The 21,518-nt window shown below is 44.1% G+C and overlaps 1 protein-coding gene across 1 annotated transcript; it reads right to left on the bottom strand.

Annotated features, from left to right (window-relative positions):
• Positions 1-28: 28 nt before the first annotated feature.
• On the bottom strand, positions 29-20,813 carry CLEC19A (C-type lectin domain containing 19A). Its single transcript, XM_029577142.1, has 5 exons — positions 20,622-20,813; positions 7,429-7,594; positions 5,651-5,744; positions 3,186-3,318; positions 29-1,794 (listed from the first exon to the last, which is right to left on the bottom strand). The coding sequence occupies exons 1-5, from the start codon at positions 20,734-20,736 to the stop codon at positions 1,715-1,717; spliced, it is 588 nt and encodes a 195-aa protein (XP_029433002.1). The 5' UTR covers positions 20,737-20,813; the 3' UTR covers positions 29-1,714.
• Positions 20,814-21,518: the final 705 nt, after the last annotated feature.

Below are 21,518 nucleotides of genomic sequence, written 5' to 3'. Positions count from 1 at the left end.
ACAGATTGCCTTAAAAATAAGAAGGGAATGTAATGAACTTCCTGATTTAATTTTATTTGCATATGCTTTTAAACATTTAAAAAAACAATGTCATTTCTCATATGAAAACGATGTATTAATAGCAAGACACAAGAATTCAAAACTAGGAAGAAAGATAACCAGATATCCCTCTCGGAGATGAAAATCAACAAGTTGTACATATATCACAATAGTCCCCAGACATATGAGAGGAATCCAACTCAAGATAACTGAAAAAACAAACATTTAGTAGTCTTGCCTAATAATTTTCTAAATGCACCTCCTAATTTATAAAATATCTGCACCCGCCAAATAAACTGAAGGTTATTAAGAGCACATTATATTATTTTGCACAAAAAATATATCCACCTACTTTTCTAAAAATAGGTGTACAAATTATATGGATCCCTGCTTACAGAAAAAAATGACCATACTGGAACATTTGCGTATACTTTCGGGGGCGGAGACCAGTGGCATTTTATAAACTATGAAGCTCCTGCAAAGTACAAGTGTAACTTTAGGGAAACCTAATTATGCATGTAAGTGCTAAGTTATGAGCACTATTGAAAATGATTCACAACAATATGATCAATTATTAAATCCTTATCACAAATAAGACAGCACAGCAATTCAGAGACTGAGATAGGGATACAGCCCGGGCCTTCAGAAAAGAATCTAACTGAACAAAAAACATGCCAGTCCCCTTGGTAGGTGACCAAGTACTTACAAGGGAATATTATTTGTGTTTGTAGATTGTTTAATGGTATTGGCAAAATATTCTAATAAAAATATTATAAAAAAGCAATCATCCCTTCTACATGAAATCACATCTTGTCAACCTTGAGTTGTTCACAATTTATAACAATGAATCGTTGGCATAGGCTCGATCCAGATTAAAATTGCGAGGTTCTTCATGAGGCATGCTATTTGGACTTAACGGGTTTGTCTGGTTTTGGCTTTCAGAAGTTTTTTGTTATGTAGAAAAGAGACCGATTGATCCAGGCCTGGGTTTACCCCACTGCCTGCATGGACTTTCAGTCTTGCTTTTCTACAGCAGATCTGAAAGTCCATGCAGGCAGTGGGGTAAAACCAGGACTGGGTCGGCCTGCCCTGAAAATCTGCAGCCAGTTGGCAACCCTGGACGAGAGGAAAAGGTCCTTTGGGCCATCTAGATAGAATGATTTACAGATTTAGTGCGAATCCCAGTTGTTTCAATCTATCCTTTGCTGGGCTTCTGACAGCCCAAAATGGCTTTACTTCCTTTAGTTATATTAAATGTGCTATTACACCTTGTTTTTAATTATTTTGTCTTCTCAACTTGACAGCAAGAAAGTGAAGGCTCTGATGTCAAGATGACGAATATTAAAGTCCTAGATAATAGTGTGCAGTACACAAGAGCATGGCCTCTTACTTTAGAATGATTGGGACACTGCTTACCTATATTACAACAATATTAACCATATAGTCATATTACATGTTAGGTCATATTATCTTTTAGGTCTGACTTATCCAAAACGTACATCAGATTACCTGCTTCCTACCTGATAAAGAGTTGCTGGTATCGGATCAGAGATACAAAAATAAAAAGCTTACTATGCACGTAGACCACTAAAATGTTGCATTTTTACAATAAAATGCTCCCTTTGGTTGGACTTAGTGAGTAATTACAGTAGGTACTAATTCTCAGTCACTACGGCTACTCAATTGCTGGTGATGGAATCTTGCAGACAAATGGGAACGCTTGATTGCATCGGTTGTCGTTCCAGGATCGTAAAGCTGAAAGACACAAAGAAGGCAAGTCTAGGATTGTTCTTATGGGGAAATGTGAGCTTGCATTACCACTAAAAATGAGCTGTAGGAGCTGTCCCGCCTGGGAAAAAACATTATTAGGAAGGTAATTTTCAAAAGGACTTCGGTGGGTAAAGCAGAATTGAGCTTTTACAAAACTGTGTGCCCATAGTATGCACCTATATCGTGTGTCTTTAATGTCTGAGAATGACATGGTGACCGTGAATGCCAATTTACCTTATAGCCTGGATTACTTTTGTTCTACCCACTGTTATGTAATGTACTGTCCTCAAACCATATTACTTCCTCAGCCTGACATGGTTGCGTTTTCAGTGGTTATCAAACATTTAATTGGTATTTTATGGTCCTATATTGGGTCAGACTGACGGTCCATCAAGCCCAGCATCCTGTTTCCAACAGTGGCCAATCCAGGCCATAAGAACCTGGCAAACACCCAAATATTAAATAGATCCCACGCTACTAATGCCGGTACTAAGCAGCGGCTATTCCCTAAAAGGTGAATTGTAAAAGCCCTGCGCGCGAATAAGTGGGACTTGCGCATATTTTAAAAAGCGCCCAGATGCACGGGTAAATGCTGCGGAGCGCACATCTCAAACCTTTTAAGAAAGCGGCGGGGCAGGTGCATGCCGGGAGCTGGCCAAGAGATGCGCGCGTAAATACTTAAGTGCGCTGAGGTCCCTTGCCACCGTAACATTGCTTCTGCCATGGATGATGTGTAAGTTATAAAAGAAAAATATTCATCCATTTCAGAGAGGTTTAAAGGATCTGTGGTAACTGGGGGGAGCACAGGCTATCAAACCAGCGGCCTCTGGAGGACCTAGCTGTTAACTGGGCGAATCAGTGGACGAACTGGTAAACTGGTAATGGCACCGCTGCGCGCACCTTTGAAAATCTCCTGACAACGCAGTAGAAACGGGATTTGCCCACCCACTTAAAATTTGGCAGACGTGTGTGCGCAGCCAGGCTATTTTATAACATGAGCTCATATACACATACAAGTTATAAAAGAGCCACTTCCTGAGTGCAGGGCGATGTGTGCGGGCTGACATACGTGCGCCAATGAGTGCCCGCGCGCCGGTCTGAAAGTTACCATCCCTGTCGACTTGCTTCATAGCATATTATGGAATTCTTCTCCAGGAACTTGTCCACAACCTTTTTAAAATCCAGCCATGCTAACTACCCTAAGCACATCCTCTGGCAATAAATTCTAGAGCTTAATTGTGCACTGAGTGAAAAAGAAGTTTCTCTGATTTGTTTCAAATGTGCTTCTAGCTAACTTCATGGAGTGTTCCCTTATGTTTTCTGAAAGAGTTATCCCACAATCTGAGACTTTCGCCTGAGAATAGTAGTTTTCTTACCACTGTTATATCTGTACCATATCTGCACACAGTCCTCGTCAGCTGGGATGGAGTGGATGCCATCATCAGGTTGGTTGCCATCCCAGTAGCTGTAGTCATGTGGTGTGCCATCGGTCCATTCAAACTGGCCTTCCTGTCAACAGGATCAAAGCAGGTGGTAAATGGAGCAAAGTGAAGGAAACTGATCAGTCCCAAGATCCTCCTACCCTCTCGCCAATCGTATCATAGGTGGTCTCACTCCCCCTTTCCTGAGAGATGATCTTAAAAGTAGATTGAACTGCAAATGTGGTTGCAGTTGCAAAGAACATATATTCCGGCTGTTCCAGGCCGCCGTGTGGAAGGCCCCCGGTTCAGTTGTCTCCTCTGTTACTTAGGTCAGCTGGGGCAAGCGATGCTGGGAAGGTTGGGCTCACAGCCCCTAGAGGGCAAGGTGTTGTCCTTGCTGTAGAGAGAAACAACTGGTGGCTGGATTTTAGAGCCTGCGACTGCAGGGTCACAGAAGCAACCCTGGTACTTGGCCACTGCAATGACCGTCCTGCGTATGCTGGTGGGCAAAACATCCCTGGCTAGTTGCCAATGAAGGTCCATGGTCCCAGGATCCCAGCTCTGTTTTTGATTGAGCCAAAGGCTCCATGGAGCAGGAGGAAAATGTCAGGACCTGGATATATCTTAGTGGAAAGATAATAAAGGATAATCTTTCTCCTAATCTATGTCCATTTCTTAACACAAAGACATGCCCACACTTGAATCACTGAGTTGGGTTTCACTGGGCGGAATTCCAGCGGATTGAGCTGAGCTTTGCACAGCACGGAGAAGTCCCTGCTTTCTGTTCCATGAGCATCCACAGCTGCAGCCCGAGCGCACTGTTTGCATGAGCTTCCCACTACATTTGCTTACAGGCCAACCTGCCATGACTTCAAGGACCCAAGCAGATAATTCTGGTTTTTGTTTTTGTTTGTTTGTTTTTTATGAGAATACAAGAAGAAATAACATGCATGGAAGAATGAATGGATCTGAAAGTCATTCAGTTTAAAGAGGATTAGGAAGAATATGAGCTATATATAATCTATGTCAAATGGGATTATGGGTTTTGTGAATGCATTTCATGTGGATAGAAAAAAAAAACCCAGAAGAAACCATAAGAAAAAAAGACTTCTTCAAATCGTTTGCGCTTTTAGCCCAGCAAAAAAGAAAAATGATGGCCAAACCTGACAGAGAAAGGAGCTTGCCGGGGACAGACCCTGAGCATTGCAGTCGTCACCTAACATCCCGAGCGGTGCTGGATTGCACAGAATCTTCCAGGTTGTGAAAACAACGCAGCGTTTCAGAGCGTCCGAGCAGTGGCATGCAAGGAGGCACCTGCATGGCCAAACACTAAGGGCATTTGCTTTCCCAAGCCAATTCAAACGTCATTTCTGTATAATGGCCACGATATTAAAGGTAGGAAAAAGGCGCCTACCGTAGTATTTATTGTTAAGGCATTAGTATGGGACAGATCTATGGTGATAAGCTAGAGGCAAAAATGAAGGCACACTTCGAGAACTCACTAAGGCCCCGGTGTAGTAAGATGTTAGTAAAAATTAAGCTGCACTGGACTTCACCACACATTTTCTTTACTCATGGGCTAAAAAAGAGATAACTCGCAATGCAGTAAGTTTTACATACGCAGTCAGAGGTACGGACAGTGCATTGTACAAATCAATTCCTCTCTTACTTTTCATCGCTCCAAATGATAGAAAATCTTCAGTGGTGTCAACTTTGCTGTTCGTACGTCTGACTATATCTGTAAAACTGCCCCATCCTGAGTTAAAAGTGCCCCCTCTTACAGTGGTATAAATAGTAAAGTTACATATTGGTCTCTCTTTCTTCTCCCCCCCCCCAAATCACCAAAGGTGATAAAACCCTGTTTGGCCGGTACCGCAGCTTACGATGTGAAAATAACACAGATGTGATAAATTTTACTCGCACTGCAAAAAATACCTATGTGATGTGGTACCAGGAAATTACCCTAACTACACCCTTTTTTTTATCATGGGTGCTAATTTTGCTATATTTATCGCAAAATGATTAATCTAGTCCTTAGCTAGCCAGCTAGGCTTTCAGTATGGCCCTCATAGTGTCTTAGTTGTGGTTGTTTACTGGTTTATTGTTTGAAACCTATTTTTGAGATTTTTATATACCATAACCCACTTTGGGCAGTTTTTACTGGAAAAGTAGGATATTAATTATTAAATTAAAATTAAATTATGTCTCTAAACAACTTCAGTATATGATTTTGTAAATATTAAATGCACATCAGCAGAATGTAATGCCCTTTATGACACAGGCTGCCAGGATTATTATAATCTAGTACATGACATTTGGCAGGATCTTAAAAGAATGCCCACCTCTTTTATAGCCAAAGCTGCAATAAACAAAGGCAGTTAAATCTTGCACTGAGTTGCTGTGGCACTGGGTTTCCTCACCTGTCTTCTGTCATGAAGTCCTATCCAGACATCCGTAGGTATTCCTGGAATTCTGCTGTTAACCAGATCATATACAAAGACATTCTCTTCCCAGCTAGCAGGATGCAAGGTTATTACAGCACGTTAAAACACAAGGTAGACAAATCTGCACAGAACGAGAGCACTTTGTGTTCTAAATGTAATGCTGAGCACAAATCAAAGTAATAGGCCTGTTGAAATTGTCTGTCTGTCCTGACCAGTGGCCGTTCATTTTGACTTTTTTATTTATACAAATTAAATAGGTACAAGAAAAATAATCCTTGCATGGTAGCAGAGCTCTTAAATGACCAATATGGTATCGAGAAAGCACAACAAAACCAAAGAACAAACATAGGTCTAAATTAACATATTTGGCATATCAAGTGAAGTGAGGGGGGGAGGGGAGGTGACAAACTAAAATGACTACATGGAGCTGATCGAACAAATAAACTTAAAGCAATCTTTCCATAGTAATGGGGATACAGGGTCCCATCATGAAGTAAGGTAGGCTGCCAAATATTTACGGCGTTCCAGGAAGGACAGGATACTAGTTATTCAGGGTCTAGAAAAAAACATGTGGTGGCTGCTCTCGTTAACAGGCCAGCCTTTCCTCACAGCAAGACTTAAACTGCACTTAAAAACATTGGGAGATGGGTTCACTAATACACGCTGTATGAAAAGTGAATTGGAATATGCTCGGCTCTGAACCAACGACTGGAAATGAGAACTTGCTCAAGCAACCCTGCACCCACACACACGCATGCACCAGTCACACAGACCTGTGGTGATACGGCTGAGAGGAATAATGGCCAATTATCACTCCGCTAATTAACTACTGAACGTCTTTGCACCAAAAAGGAACTCTATGAGCAGCAGGAGGCCCTGCCCCTTGGGTTTCCGTCCTATCTTCCCTCCTCATCTCATTCTGCTTGATATTCTGGCATCGCAGCCATAATCTGTTGTGCTGTTGGGCACCTGCTTATCAAACATCACTTATCCTGCAGTCCTGTCAACTTGCGCCTATCTATGAATCTGCCTGCCACTGGGCATGTGCTTGCCTTCAGATGGATTGAATCGGTGGACCTCCAGTGTTAGCAATAGTGCAAGCTTACAAGCAACACTCATGCAGGACCGACTGAGGGAATGCACTCCTGTCTGCAAGTGCAGAATCTGCAGCCAGATTTCATCCTGAAGACCCACAAACTTTCTACTTGCAGCAAAGGGGGGGGGGGGGGGGGGGGGGAAAGTTTTACAAAGCGCAGTCCACAAAGGTACCTACTAGTACTGGTACTACTCCACCAGAGCGCACTGTACTGTATTGGCCTGCTAGTGAGTACTCTAACTCTCAGTCTATCTCATCCACAGTATCTCCTAGCTGGGAAACCTGCTGTGGAACCTCCTATCATCATCAAGGAGAGAAGGGCTCCCTCTGCCGAGGTCCCTGAGACTGCAACTACCTGACTGCCTCACTACTGCCACCTCTGGTGGCTCACTTCAAGCTGTTTAATAAAAGAACTAACTGTGTTTTGTGCATTACGAGTCTAGCCCAGTGCTGTGGCTCCTCACGGGGCTCCTCCCCGTGGGCGTGGTCATCTCCCACAGCACCCAAGGATCCACCAAAACACACTTAACCATAACAACGTCCTGGCTTCGGTGCTGAGAGTTAGGCTCCAGCCGATGATTTTCTGTCTAGCACAGCAAATTATTTGAGCAGCCAGGTGCTTCAGCATCTCTTAGAAAGAGTTCCCCATAAAACATACCTGTGAATGGAAGCTAATTTAGCTGATTTTGTACCCATGGAAAATTCGGAGCAATATAAGTCGGCCTCTGCCCACGTTTTATTCAAGGGGAAGAATCTGTAGCAGTGGCCGCTGTACTCCGTCCAGAAGAGCGGGCAGGTATACGGGAGAATTGGCTCCAACAACGCTGAGGGAAAAGGAGAGAAGACGAGGGACAGATTCACATGCATCTTTCATTTTACAGAATCGTAGGGAACACTTCATCCACTCTGTACTTATATCTCCAAGACACTAAATAAGGGCTGGAGATTGACACGAACCAGGCCACATTTGAAAGGCGAGTACTTTTTAGTGACAGATAAACTTGTTACAATCAGAAATAACTTCCAAACACACTGTGCATTCCTCTAATCAAAGGGGGAGGGTCTTATTTGATTCAGAAGAGTAGCCTAGTGCTGGGAGCAATGGACTGAGACCTAGAGAAGCCAGGGTTCAAATCTTGCTTCTCCCACTGATGCTCCCTGTGACCTCCTGCCAGGCAGAGTACAAACTTCAGGGGTAGAGACTTACCCGTTGCACCTTTAGTGTAACTCACAATTAAATCCAAATCCATTTTCTTGAAACTTGGTGACTTTTAGTGGTCTGGAAGACTGTTGCTTACTTCTTGTGGTACTGATTACGTTTGTGGATCCTTCCACTGGGATCCCTACTAAGTATGGTCTGGTGGTTAGGGCAGGGTCTAGAGCAGAGGAATGTGCCAGCTGCATCACAGCACACACTTTCTAGAGCAATGTTTGCCCATCTGTGTGCCTTTAGACCTGATCAGGTGTGCCACGGAAATGTCACCGTGGCCCGAGGCTCAGATCTAGGCCAGCACCTGGGCTGTACTCTCGGCACCTCACTGCGTGGTGGCTCCTAAACGTGCAGAAGCTCCTTTCAGTGCCTCTTCTTCCCAGCTCCAGCTTGAAACCCTGCAGTGTAGGGCAGCCTGCACGCAGCGCCTCGTTCGAGTCCTCCTAACTTCTTATCTCCAGGCTGAGCGAGGAGGGCAGAGCATGCACTGAATACCAGATGTCTCGTTGCCAGAGCAGCAGCAGGAAAGGAGCTCTGGCAACCAGATGCGGCAGCCATGATAATTAACAGAGCCAGCTACCCTCAGCCCACTGACTTCTCCCCTCTCCCGCACTTGTGTATAGAGGGAGCTGGTCCATTGTGATAAGTCCGTGTGTGTCTCTGTTCTTTCTCATCCTCCATTTGAAATTTGGAGTCTCTGAGTCCTCTCCATGTCTGTACTGCCAGCCCCATGGAGGATGGTGTGCCGCACTACATTTTTGTTAATGTAGGTGTGCTTTGGGCTTGAAAAGGTTGGAAAACACTGCTCTTAGAGGCTGCTGTGCTGGTTAGCTCCCACTTGCATAAAAGCAAGCTACGCCTAGTGTCTGTCTGGAGTTTTAGTTTGCATTTTGAGAGAGGCACGCGCTCAGAAAGGAGCTTCTGCACATTTTAAGAGCCCCCACTGGCATCTCTTTCAGGTCTCTTAATTTTTCAGAGTGAGGGCCCGAACCCTTGACAGAGGAGCGATGGAAAATAACAAAGAAACCTTCATTTTATGTGCCCCTGAGGTTGTTAAAGTATCCCTTGTGATCTTTGCAGTTAAGCATCCTGAGCAACTTGTATTTGAGAAGAAGCTTTTCTGCACCCTGTCGGTCTGCCACCAAGAGAAGCATGCGGAATGAGAGTTCCTAAGAGATCTTGGTATCTCTCTGTCCAAGGGGTTCCCTTGCCCGTCTGGCAAGGGAACCAGCATTCAGCGTACAAAAGAGAAGAAATGGCACCCACCCGGTGTTCGGTATACGGAGGAGGAATAAAGGTGGCACCCGTACGACAGGGGCATAGCTACAGGTGGCGGGGAGGGGGGACGTCTTGGAGGCCCGTCTGGCCCGCTCCCCTAGCAGCAGGATCATGTCACATCTGAGTCTGCCCTTAAAGGGCAGCAGTTATGTCCCTTACCCTGGGCTCGGAAGTGGGGAATCACGTCGGCAACGCTGAAAAGAGATTTAACACTTGTGTAAAGTAGCCAAGGCAAGGAGGGAGTGAATAGAGACACAACTCGGTGTTCCCAGAATGAAAGGGGTAAGGAATTGGGGGCTAGCACAGTGCCCCCATCCCCCGCCATGTTAACCTTGGGCCCCCCCCCCCAGAACTTTACTTCTGGTTACGCCCCTGCCATACGGGATAACAGAGTTGCAGAGCAGACGAAGTGAAGAGAAGGATCCACGTAGCTCATCCGTGAGAGCCAAGCGCCATTTAGGAGAAACTCTACTGTGGAGGGAGCGTCTGTGCAGAGTATTGATACTCCCCGACTTTCAGGTGGGAGAGAGAGAGCGAGAGAGCCGGTGGTGGAGGCTGTACCTCCCGGGAACACAGGAATGGAGAGGAGGGACTCGCAGGACCGCAGATTGATTTCTGAATGTTACCCAAAAGAGTTTGGTACCACCTTCCATATTCCATGTTTATTTATTTAAAAAAACTGATGATACCCATGTTTGGACTGTTTTATCAGTAAAGGTGTGCGGGAGCACCACCGCTGGCTCAAGCTTTACTATTTATTGTCACTGAATGATATCCAAACACTTAATGCCCAGGAGGTTACCTGCTCACCCATGCAGAATCCTGAAACCCTAGCACTAAAAAAGACCCCGAGTGATTTCGGGAAAAGGTCTGAGCCTCAGAATCGAATGACCCGTCCTCGTCCTGTGTGCTATTACAGCTGTCCCCCAAGCTCAGGGTTACATTTGTAGGCTCTCGTACTAATTCTAAGGAGGAAGTTCAAAGTTTACCCCAATGTGAGGGAAGAATTGCGTCACATCGGGGTCAAAAATAAGATTTATACCCAGTGCCGACCAGTGGACACTGTAAGCCAGGAGTCGGGGAATCTAAGCTGGTTTGCAGTCAAATTAACAATCACTGCTTGATGGAGAATTCTGCCATCTGGGGATCCCCATAGGATGGAGACCCCAGGTCATGTTCCTAGGCAGCCCCAGCGTTCAAACAAACAAACACATTTGCAGTTGTTCAAGTGAGAAAATGTGCTCCCAATGGCAGGAGCGTGCCAGAAGGCATGGGAGGAGGGAGTGATGGGGGGAATGAAAATGAGAGGTGCCTTTTCGAGTCTGAGAGAATCCCCTTTTTTTGGGGGGGGGGGGGGGGGGCCCTGCTAAATTCCATTTTTAGCTTCCAGCTCGTCCAGAACCCGGGACTAGGAGCTGGTGCCACGAACCATTCATTCGCAGCCAGCCAGGGAGATTTCCCCACAGTGAACATCCTCTCCCATCTCGCTCAGCCCTGTCATGGGCCCTAAATCCGTCCACTGTGCCTTGCCGTTGCACAGTCCGTAGCGGGGGTACCCCGAGGCAACAGGAGGTAAAGCGACTTGCCAAAGGTCACAAGGGGTCTCACTGGGGGAAGAAGGATTTGAACCAGAAGTGTGCAAGCGCAAGTTAAAATGTGTGTGTTGCCTTCTGCATCGGCTGAGCGAATATTTTAATTCCAGTGGGGGAAAAAGGAGTTTCTCAGTCTCACGATTTCTGCTGGCAAAAAGCAAGCCCTTTTGTGCACATAAAAGCTTTTGTGTGCAAAAAAAAACCATGCTTTGTGCATGCAACGCATGCTTTCTGCGCATAAGCTGTTTATGCACAATAAATGCTTTCAGTGCACAAAGCATGTTTTCTGTGCATAAAATCCTGACTACAGGACCTGGGGTACTGGAACATCAGCTTGCACCCATAGACTATCATTAGCCCTGGAAAATGTATTCTGCCTCGGACTGGGAGTTAAGAGGTCCAATTTCAAAGGCATTTAGCTGGATAACTTGTGAGCTATCCAGTTAAATGCTGGTTTTGGACTTATAACTGGCCCTTAACTCTTAACATTTAACTAAAATTTAGCCAGATAATGAAGGGTATTTATTGCAGGATGGAGTTAAGTTAGCTAGATAAGTTATCCAGCTAATTTAGATATTCAGAGTTTGCCAGATAACTTATCTGGTTAAATCTGATAGTTCGGTAGAGCAGTCCTAAAGTTAGCTGGAAAAACAAATCTAACTAAGGGGGTCATTTTCCAAGCAGATCGCACGCGATAAGGGACGTTTCGCACGTGAAAAGTCCCTTATCGCATGCGCTACCAAGATGGGGGCGGAGTCGTGGCGGCGCCAGCCCCGGAAGAGAAGGAGTCGGGGCGGCACCGGGGGCTGACGCCGCGAAGACTCCGCCGACAGCGAAAGGTACGCTGCTTTTTCGCTGCCCGTTTCGCGCCGAATAACTGCACCTTTTAGGGTGTAGTTATTTGGCGCGACGCCGGCAGCGATCGCACCACGGAGGCACGATCGCTGCTGGCTATCTCAGGATCGCGCCCCCCCCCCCCCCCCCCCCGTTTCGTCCCCCCGTTACCATGGGATTCAGGGAGCCCTGTGACATAGGTAAATCTAGTCCTAAAGTCAGCCGGATACGTTTGTCTGACTAACTTTGGGGGTTATTTTTCAAAGCATTGTCGTGTGTGTTAGGGCCTTATCTATCATGAACTGAGCATCATAGAATCTAACTAAGGAAAAATTACAAAAAGTTAAAATCCAAATAAAGGCAAAAACACAAAACATTTAAGTCCCAACAGGGCCACATTTCAGCAACGTGCCAGCACTGGGGGGAATACATTTATAAAAAAAAAAAATATATCAAATAAAAGACAAACAACCGATTATTCTGGTCACAATGAAATTAAGAACATAAGAACATAAGAAAATGCCATACTGGGTCAGACCAAGGGTCCATCAAGCCCAGCATCCTGTTTCCAACAGTGGCCAATCCAGGCCATAAGAACCTGGCAAGTACCCAAACACTAAGTCTATTCCATGTAACCATTGCTAATGGCAGTGGCTATTCTCTAAGTGAATTTAATAGCAGGTAATGGACTTCTCCTCCAAGAACTTATCCAATCCTTTTTTAAACACAGCTATACTAACTGCACTAACCACATCCTCTGGCAACAAATTCCAGAGTTTAATTGTGCGTTGAGTAAAAAAGAACTTTCTCCGATTAGTTTTAAATGTGCCCCATGCTAACTTCAAATTATATGATAAAGCTAAATAGTAATGTGCCAGGCGTATAATCTTTGGTGGGTCTTGAGTGTGTCGGTTGCAGCACGAGAGCTGCCAATGGTCCAAATGTTTTACAGAGGCTCCAGTCCCCATTCCAAGTCTCACTGGTTATTGTGGCCATTGAAAAAGAGCAAATGCCCCAAAGACCCTCGTATCAGAGAATACGGGTTGCCCACATAGCAATAATGAACAATAAATAACTGTGATGCTAATTTTACAGTAGACAGTCAAAGGCAAATAAGAAGAGCATTTACTCCTGGTATTTGCTTAGAGGTATTTTAAGTAAGTACTGGGCTCTCTTCTATCACATCTTGCATTCTTCCATGTATTCTCCTCCCCTCCCCCGGGCCTGGCAGAACTCTTAGAGGGTGGACGCTGATGTGGCAGTGCGCTCAAATCACTCAACAACATTATCTAGCTGATACCCGTCTAGATAACTAGTGCAGCCAACCCAAGCACTTTGGGGTCGATGCAATACTGCGCGCTGTGGCTAGCGCAGGGCTTAACACACATTTGGACGCGCATTTTGGACGTGCGTCCATAACCCCCCCAGTGCAATACTGGGATTAGCCCATCCAAAAAGTGCGTCCAAACCGCCGCGTAGCTAATAGCGCTCATCGCCTGTAAATTCCATGTAGATGAGACATACCAAGACCCTTAACAATGCACTTATCCCTCTATACTTACCCCTCCACATTTAACCACACTACATTTTAACTCTTTTATGATTTGCTCTTAATATTTATTTTTCTTTTAATGCTTGTATGTAACTCTGATCTTATCATTTTCAAACAATATTTATCCTGCCCTTTCTTGCCATTCTTTTAAATAAGAATTGTATTCATATGTTTTATATACTGTATACTATTTATGTCTTTTATTACCTTGTTAACCGTTGTGATGGCTCCACCGAATGACGGTATACAAAACCAGTAAATAAATAAATTAGCTAATGCCTGCGATGCAAACAATTTCCCGAGCAGACAATGCACCCGTTGCAACGCAGCAAATTTTACACGAACCCGGGGCTGATGTAAAGTTAATGCCACACTCTCAAGGGCTCATTGATAAAAACAAAAAAAAATCCTGCTTTCTGTGATTCCTCCTATTAGTATTGTCACGATACTAAGTGAGAGGAACCACAGAAAGCAGATTCTGGTAAAAAAAAAAAAAAAAATGACTCGGGTAAAAAAAAAAAATTTCTGGCTGCCCAATATAAATGCACAAGATACATGGACCAGGCCATGTATCTTGTGCGTGAGTATTGTGCAGGTGGCGGGAGAAAACACACTGACAGCCACCTCTCCTGTGCGTCCGATGCCGAGGAGGCGCTAGGGTCGCTCAATTTTCCCTAGCGCCTCCTTTTTAGCATAACCCCTCATTTAAATATTGCATCGCACACCCAGGAGAGGTGGTTGGGCGCGTTAGGAAAATGCTGAGCACCCTTTTCTATGCACAAATAATGCATCGGCCCCCGTTATGTGGAATCTTGGTATCTTTTTAGTCAAGGCATACTGCTGAGAGGTAACTGTTTCCAGAGTAGTGTTTAAAGAGCCTAAACTTGGCAAGGAAGTATGAAACTATATATTTAAAAAAAGCATAAAAAAACAATAGAGAGAATTCAGATGCACATATTTTACAAAGGAATATCAAAGTTCAATAAGACATATACAAGTCTGAAGTAAACTATTTAAAATTGCCTGATAAATCTTTTTTTTTTTTTTCATTTGCTCAGTTCATACATATCTCTAAAAGGCAAGAAGGACTTCATAAACTAGAAGCTTAGGTGCTAATTGCCTGAGTTTCTTCAAGGAAAGGGAAGTGGTGCTGAACTGATTGGGTTATAGAGGCCATATTGCTCTTCACTTTAATTTAGTAGATTAGTCAGTACACAAGCCCTCGCGTCTTCCTCATGACCAAGCCTTAGCTTGTCCTATGGGAGAGTGAAATGTTGCTAACCTAATACTCTATGTCAACATGTAATAACAGCAACCAGCCGTGACTTCAGCTTCCTCCAAATCTAGACACACGCTGCTCTTCAAACATCTGGCTTTTGTATGGAGAGGGAGTCCCAACAGGGGATTCACATCAAACTTATTCATTCCTCCCTTCCCCTACCATTAGTTTGATTCTAAAAGCTGTAAAACTAGAGATTCTTGAGTGATAACTCAATTAGAGATGACAATTTACTGTGTTTACAAAACACCAACAGAGAGCAAACCATCCTTGTATTGGACTCTTGAGCTCTTGGCTCTGAGCTCTGCTTAAGAATCATTGCTATAAAAATATGGGGAGGGGCAATGTTTAAGCCTAGCAGGTTGCACAGATGAAACAAAAGAATTATCCAGTCCTAACTGTGAACTAATGGGAGCAGTGATAAGGAGGCAGTGGTACAGCAAGCCTTTTGATGTCAGCTCCTTAAAGGTTTGCTGTATATGTATTATTAATTCTAATCAAGGTAATTTTCTTTTAATATTATAAGAAAATATTCTATTGTTAAAAATGATTCAAATTACGTTGGCTTTATCTTTCCCCAGCCTTTCATTAATTTAGTTAGCTTGTCCAAACAGCAAGTTCCTGGGGGTGTAATAAGGTTACATTTATCAAAAAGCAATTGTATGATAGGTCAAGGTTTGATTAGCACGTGAGTGAAGATAGTAGTTTTTAAAGGGTGTGGATGCAGAATGAAAGACAGTGTGGGTTTTGTGCCACTGCACATAGAGACCAATATTATAGTTCTGATTCTCCTAAGCAAAGCTGAAATAGAACTTAATGTATGCAACAGATTGGGAGTTTGCAGGATCTATAAATTGAAAAAAAACAAACGTATATTTCTTATGGTGATGGACCCTTGCACTGAGGGGGAGTTGACTGTGTGAATATACATTATGGGCCAGATTTTATAACATGCGCGCGGGTGTAGATTTGTGCACGCAACCCGGTGCGCACAAATCTTCGCCCGATTTTATAACATGTGCGCAGCCGCGCGCATGTTATAAAATCCAGGGTCGGCGCACGCAAGGGGGTGCACACTTGTGCACCTTGCGCGCACCGAGCCCTAGGGGAGCCTCGATGGCTTTCCCCGTTCCCTCCACTCCCCCCACCTTCCCCTCCCTTCCCCTATCTAATCCACCCCCCAACCCTACCTAAATCCCCCTCCTACCTTTGATGTCCTTTTTACGCCTGCCTCTAGCAGGTGTAGCTTGCGCACGCCGGCAGCTGGCCGGCGCGCGATCCCCTGGCACGGCCGCCGAGCCGGAGGCCTCGGTCCCGCCCCCGGACCGGCGCCCCGCCCACACCCCCACCCCTTCCCACACCTTTTTCAAAGCCCCGGGACATACACGTGTCCCAGGGCTTGCACGCATCACCGAGCCTATGCAAAATAGGCTCGGCGCATGCAGGGGCACTTTCTCGGGGTTACGCGCGTAACCCTTTGAAAATTTGCCCCATATATATACATTTATATAATCTATCTGTATATATATAAAATAAAGTTTAATGATTAAAGGGTAATTTTCAAAGCCTTTTATGCACATAAATCACAGGTTTATGTGTGTAAATGACTTGTTATAAAATTGTGTGGAGGTTGTGGGCATAAAAGAAGGGGTGCAGCACAATTTCACACATACCTAATTTATCAATGACAAAACAAATGAAAATGGAGTCTGACTATTATACCTTGCATGTTCTAAAAAGATGAAGACCTTTATTGGAATCTGAAGACTTCCATACTATATTGCAGACACTCATTTAATTCCTTACTACCCGGATTACCAGCTAGCTCGATTAGGCCTGTACAACTATTACAAAACGCAGCAGCGCCTGTCCTCACTGGCAGTAGCCGGGTCGATCATATCATTCATACACTAACGGATAGATATTAAAAGGGTCATGCGTGTGCCCATATCTTGCCATGTGCAAAGATGCATGCTGTTTTATAAAGTACTTTTAATGTCTGCAGCTGTGTGTGTGTGTGTGTGTGAGAGAGAGAGAGAGAGAGAGAGAGAGAGAGAGAGAGAGAGAGAGAGAGAGAGAGAGAGAGAGAGATACTCTTTATAAAGCTCAACCTGACACTCAATATATGCACCATTGTAAGGGGCCACTCTCATTCGGGGTGAGTTTTCGGGAGGTGGTTTAGGGTTGCAGGGGTTGGTGTTACAGACACATTCAGAAGTATCCATTTTAAAATTGACATCATTAAAGAATTTTAGGCCTTATAAGTGATGAAAATTCTAACAAGAGGAGTTAATTTGTATACTGCAACCTCTGCTAGCTGTGTTGGGCAAATCAACTCCTTTTCATCACTTATCTCTCTTGCCTACCAAGGAGCTGTAGCAAAGTTATGTGCGTAACATACGCTAGTTGGCTGAGGAAAATTAGGAGTTACGCGTGTCAGTGCTGGAATGCCCTGCCCCTTTTCTGCACGCACTTCCCGGCTATTTAAAATTCACGCAGCTCCAGAACGGCCCACTTACACGCGTATGTGGCCATTTTTGTGTGTGCAAGGCTTTTAAAATCTACCTCTAAGTGCTTTTCATTGGTTACCTGTTCAGTATCGAATTCAATATAAAATTTTCTCACTAATACATAAAATCATTAATTATGAGGACATAAATAGGACTGGGGCAGCCCTGCATTTATATGTTCTTCAGGTTGCTTAGGTCATCAAACAAAAGACTACTTAATGTTCTATCTTTAAAGTAGTGGTTATTTGGGTGAGGTTTGGGATAGAGCAATTCTGTGGCTGGCCTGATAATGTGGAATGAAATACCTGAAAAATTAAGACAGATTGTAGATTATACGATTTTTAAACGTGAGTTAAAGACTTGGCTGATCAAACGTGCCTTTGATATTAATTAAGAGCTCTATCAAAAGGCATGCCTCAAAGTGTGTGGGTAATGTTATTGTTAATTACTGAAGGGCTAATGTTTTGTTATGCATATTATTTTTACCTTGTGTTTAATTTTATTATGTATGTTTTTGTTTTGTAAACTGCCCTGATCTTCATGGAAGGATGGTATATAAATACTTGTGAATAAATAAATACCCTTATGCATACAAAAAATAGGATCTTCCGGGGGAGCAGAGCTGGAGCAGAGCTGGGATTTATGTGCATACCTTTGATTTAAAAAATATGCACATAAATTAACCTACACCAGTTGTGCCCTGCAACGAGCAGGTGAAACTTTGTGTAGGTTTGAGTGCATTCTCAGGGATAATTTTCAAAGTGAACTTATGTATAAGTGTATCATCCCTCATCCTCTGGCCTGAAGCACCTCCGGCATCAAACAGCATCCTATGAGCATGGCTGAACTTCCTGCAGCCTTTGAGCCCTTTTATAGGTCCTGTGGGCGGGACTTCCTGTGACACGTTTATTTAGTTTAGTTTATTTAATACCTATTAATAATGTCAATGTAAAGCCTGTTGCTAAGTTATTGTTAAATGTAAACCGCGGTGATGTATTTCTTTACGTACTGCGGTATATAAAAACCCTTAAATAAATAAATAAATAAATAAATAAATAAATAAACACGTATACATGACATCACATCCTGCTGTGTATAAAAGGAAGTGCAGACCCATTACCCAGTGCCCTCAGAATAGGTCTCCTGCTTTAGCAGTGCTAGTTGCTCAGCATCTTTGATGTTCATATGGTTGTTTCTTGCTTGTTTTCTGGTTCTCCTCCATTCTCGCCTTCCTCAGTGTCTATCTCCTGACTTTGTCCTGTCCTTCTGTGTTCATCAATATCTGGTCCCCTGTGTCTTGGTCTTCCTGACGTGACTCCTTGTGCCTGACCTCAGACTGGGCCTCAATTCTGCTTTGTCTTCTGCTTGCCCTGATCTCAGATTGGACCTAGACTCCGCTTCTGCTTCAGCCTGCAAGCCCTGCCGGCCTCCAGAACCCGAGGGCTCAACCCAAGAGAGAGGTGGTAGGCCAGGCGGAAGATCCTATCTCCTGGCGAGTCGGCTGCCACCTGTTAAGGCCTATCTTGTGCCTGCACAAGATAGGCAGTGACAACTTTACAGCAGTCCAAGGGCTCACTACCACTCAGCATGACAACGAGCAACAAGGGTCATTATAAAATTACCCTCCAAAAGTATGGGGGCAATTCTGAAAACTTTACCTTTTGGTGCAAAATCCAAGGAATGTTTTTCTTGCGTGCCCTGCACCAGTTCTCACAAGGAACGTACAAGCAGATTTTTCTCTTTGATAAACTGCTGAGGGGAAAAAAGTACCTGCAGAGATTTGCACCTGTTGTTTTTTTTTCTGCAAGTACTTTGTCCCTTCAAATTAACAGGCATAGCCTTGAAAATGCAGGAACACACATATTATTGGCTCCCCAACCTAACCCCACTGCTGGGAATATCTTCTGTAGGTACTTAAAAGGAGTGCATTGGGTTTTACCCATGCAAATGGCTTTTGAAAATCATCCTCCCTATTTCCAGGTATGGAGTTGTTAAAGCTTTGAACCAGGAAAATCCCACTGCTGTGTAAATCACTTTATTCTCCAATGCTTCAGGTATAAACTTGGATTGTGAGCCCTCTGTGGAGAGAGAAATACCTATAGTACCTGCACCAAAAAGCAGATTACAAATTAAATAAAAGTGTTTTTACAGGATTGGTGGTGGTGGATATATCATCACTGGTGAGCTTAATTATCGAAATGGCGGGGGGGGGGGGGGGGGGGGGGTCTATTAGCCCTAATGTTAATTGTGTGTGTGGGAGGCTGCAAGGTTGAAAGTTCACTCAGGGACTGCCCAATGCTTTTGTATCAGCCCTGAGGATTACAAATGACAATAGCAGATAAAACTATTGATAGATCAGAAATTTAGTAAAATTGAATGTTTCCGACCTGGAGTAGTTACATGTAAACTCCTTACCTGATTTAAAATATAGGATCCATGTCCTACACAGATCTGTCTAAGCTTATTAAGGGGCCTTCCAGGAGAACTCATTTAAGTTGGAATTTATTCTAAGAACGTTCATGTGATCACCGCCTCCTCCATCCATAGGTACCTTCAGCTCGGCTTCTGATCGCCTTCTCTCATGCTATCTTATAGCCCTGTGAAGTGACTATTCCACCCCTTAATCGCCTGGATGTCCGACACGTGACATACGTGACATACGTCCCTGTCAGCACAACGCTTGCCCATCAGTAGGAATTACTGACGTTTGAGATAGAGAGCTATTTATACTTAGCACTGAAAATGAAGACTGTACAGTATCAATGTCTTATACCACGGACATCACTCTCAGCTTTTGCTCCTTAACTGCCGGTGCTGCTTAATATTTTAAATTATTGTTTGCCCGATTTTTATTGTGCATGGTTTTTGTACGCTGCTGAGATCTGTGTATCAGCGCGATAAAGCTTGTATTTATGCAAGCTTTATGAAGCTTGCATAAAGAGACAGAAAGAAGAAAATGCAGCCGAAACAGCTGTTTAAAAGTATAAAAAAGAAAAAAAAGGTAGAAGGTGAATTGTAGAGTTTTACAATAATGCTTGATATAAAACTTTGCTCTTGAATGTATTGAAGAGAAGAAGGCTAAAGCTATATCTCCAGACTACTAAAGGCAATGCTTGATAACAATGTACAATGTGTGGTTCCAGCAATGCCTTAATTCCAACTTTTGCAGTTGCTAAGCGGATTCGTCTCTTTTAAAACAGCAGAAACTCTGTCATCTTTATTTAGTATTGTGATTGCTGCAGATGTAGTGCCAGCCCTCCTGGGGGTAGAGGAGCAGCTTGGTGAGTAGAGGAGCAGGTTGGAGACCCAGCCGAAGCCAGGGTTCAGATCCTGCTGACACCCCTTGTGCCCCGTGGGCAAGTTACTTCACCCTCAGGAGCAAACTTAGATTCAGGATAGGAGACGAAAATACCCCTGGCGTGGCTGACCCCTCAGGAAAGGCAGAATACGTACATCGAGAAAAGAGGGCTAAACTAATGCTGGAGCACCATGTACATCCCACAGCGTAAGAGGAATCCCAAATCCAGTCATGGAAAAAAAAATCAGCAGTGCCCAAAAGTAACGGCCTAAGAGAGAGATTTAACCCCTGCACTCACCTTGACTCACTTTAATGTCCGTCTGTGGAAAAGCCTGCGTGGATAATAGGAGGCAGGAAAGGGCTGCCCTCAGCCCCCAGCAGCAGCTCATCCTGGGAGAAGCAGCAGAGCTCATTTCGGTGCTGGCTTGCAGGGCTCCCTTGGCCGTGGAAACCCGTGATCCATCTGCAGCAGTCGGGGGGGAGCTGCCTGGCCTGCCTTTCCCACTCTCCCCTCCCCTCGGAAGAGGCTGGCCAAAGCTTGAGGCACTCCACTCACTTTCCTAATTTGCTTTAAACTTACCCCCCAACCTTGCATTCCTGGCCGCAGAGAGTTAACTCTGCTTCTTGTCCTGCATGTCGTTCAGATCCAGGAACTGAATGTTTTATTATTATTATTATTATTACTACAGTACAGGGGGGAAAGCGCACAGCTGTTGTTTTAACATATTCCTTAATGTATTGCTATCCAGATATTCTTTTTTTTCTTGAAATGTGGGAAACTTAACTGAACGTTGTTGTACCTCCTTGACACTGCCACCCCCCCCCCCCCATTCCACCTTCTGAATTGAGGGACAGACAAGACAGACAGACAGGCCCTGCTGGGGTGGTACAAGATAAGGCAGGTTCTGGTTAATGTCCCTGTCCCTCTGTCTCATCCAAGTGTGCAGCTGAGATGTGCTAAACAGGGATTGCATCAAATCGCATGGCACAAATAAATATATCTTTATTTTCAATAAATATCCACTTTTAATCATACCAGACAATATGCCGAGCGAAAAAAAAAAAATACAGAAGCATCCAAGAGAACAGAGAGGCAGTTATACGTGGGGTTATTCTGCTGTCCAAAAACTATCCTCGTGTCAACACAAACAGTAAAACATACAAAGAGCTACAACAGTCTGTCCACTAAGTATGG

Source organism: Rhinatrema bivittatum, chromosome 14 (assembly GCF_901001135.1).
Source record: "Rhinatrema bivittatum chromosome 14, aRhiBiv1.1, whole genome shotgun sequence".
NCBI classification, from domain to species: Eukaryota; Metazoa; Chordata; class Amphibia; order Gymnophiona; family Rhinatrematidae; genus Rhinatrema; species Rhinatrema bivittatum.
Note: the sequence above shows the minus strand (reverse complement) of the source record. Positions and strands in the feature narration are given on the sequence as shown.

Excerpts from the sequence above, each read along its gene's own strand:
- CLEC19A (XM_029577142.1), bottom strand. The coding sequence starts at position 20,736 with ATGAGCTCTGCTGCTTCTCCCAGGATGAGCTGCTGCTGGGGGCTGAGG. Across the intron at positions 3,319-5,650 it reads GACTTCATGACAGAAGACAG|GAAGGCCAGTTTGAATGGAC; the intron begins GTGAGGAAACCC and ends TCCTGTTGACAG. Across the intron at positions 1,795-3,185 it reads ATGGTACAGATATAACAGTG|CTTTACGATCCTGGAACGAC; the intron begins GTAAGAAAACTA and ends TGTGTCTTTCAG.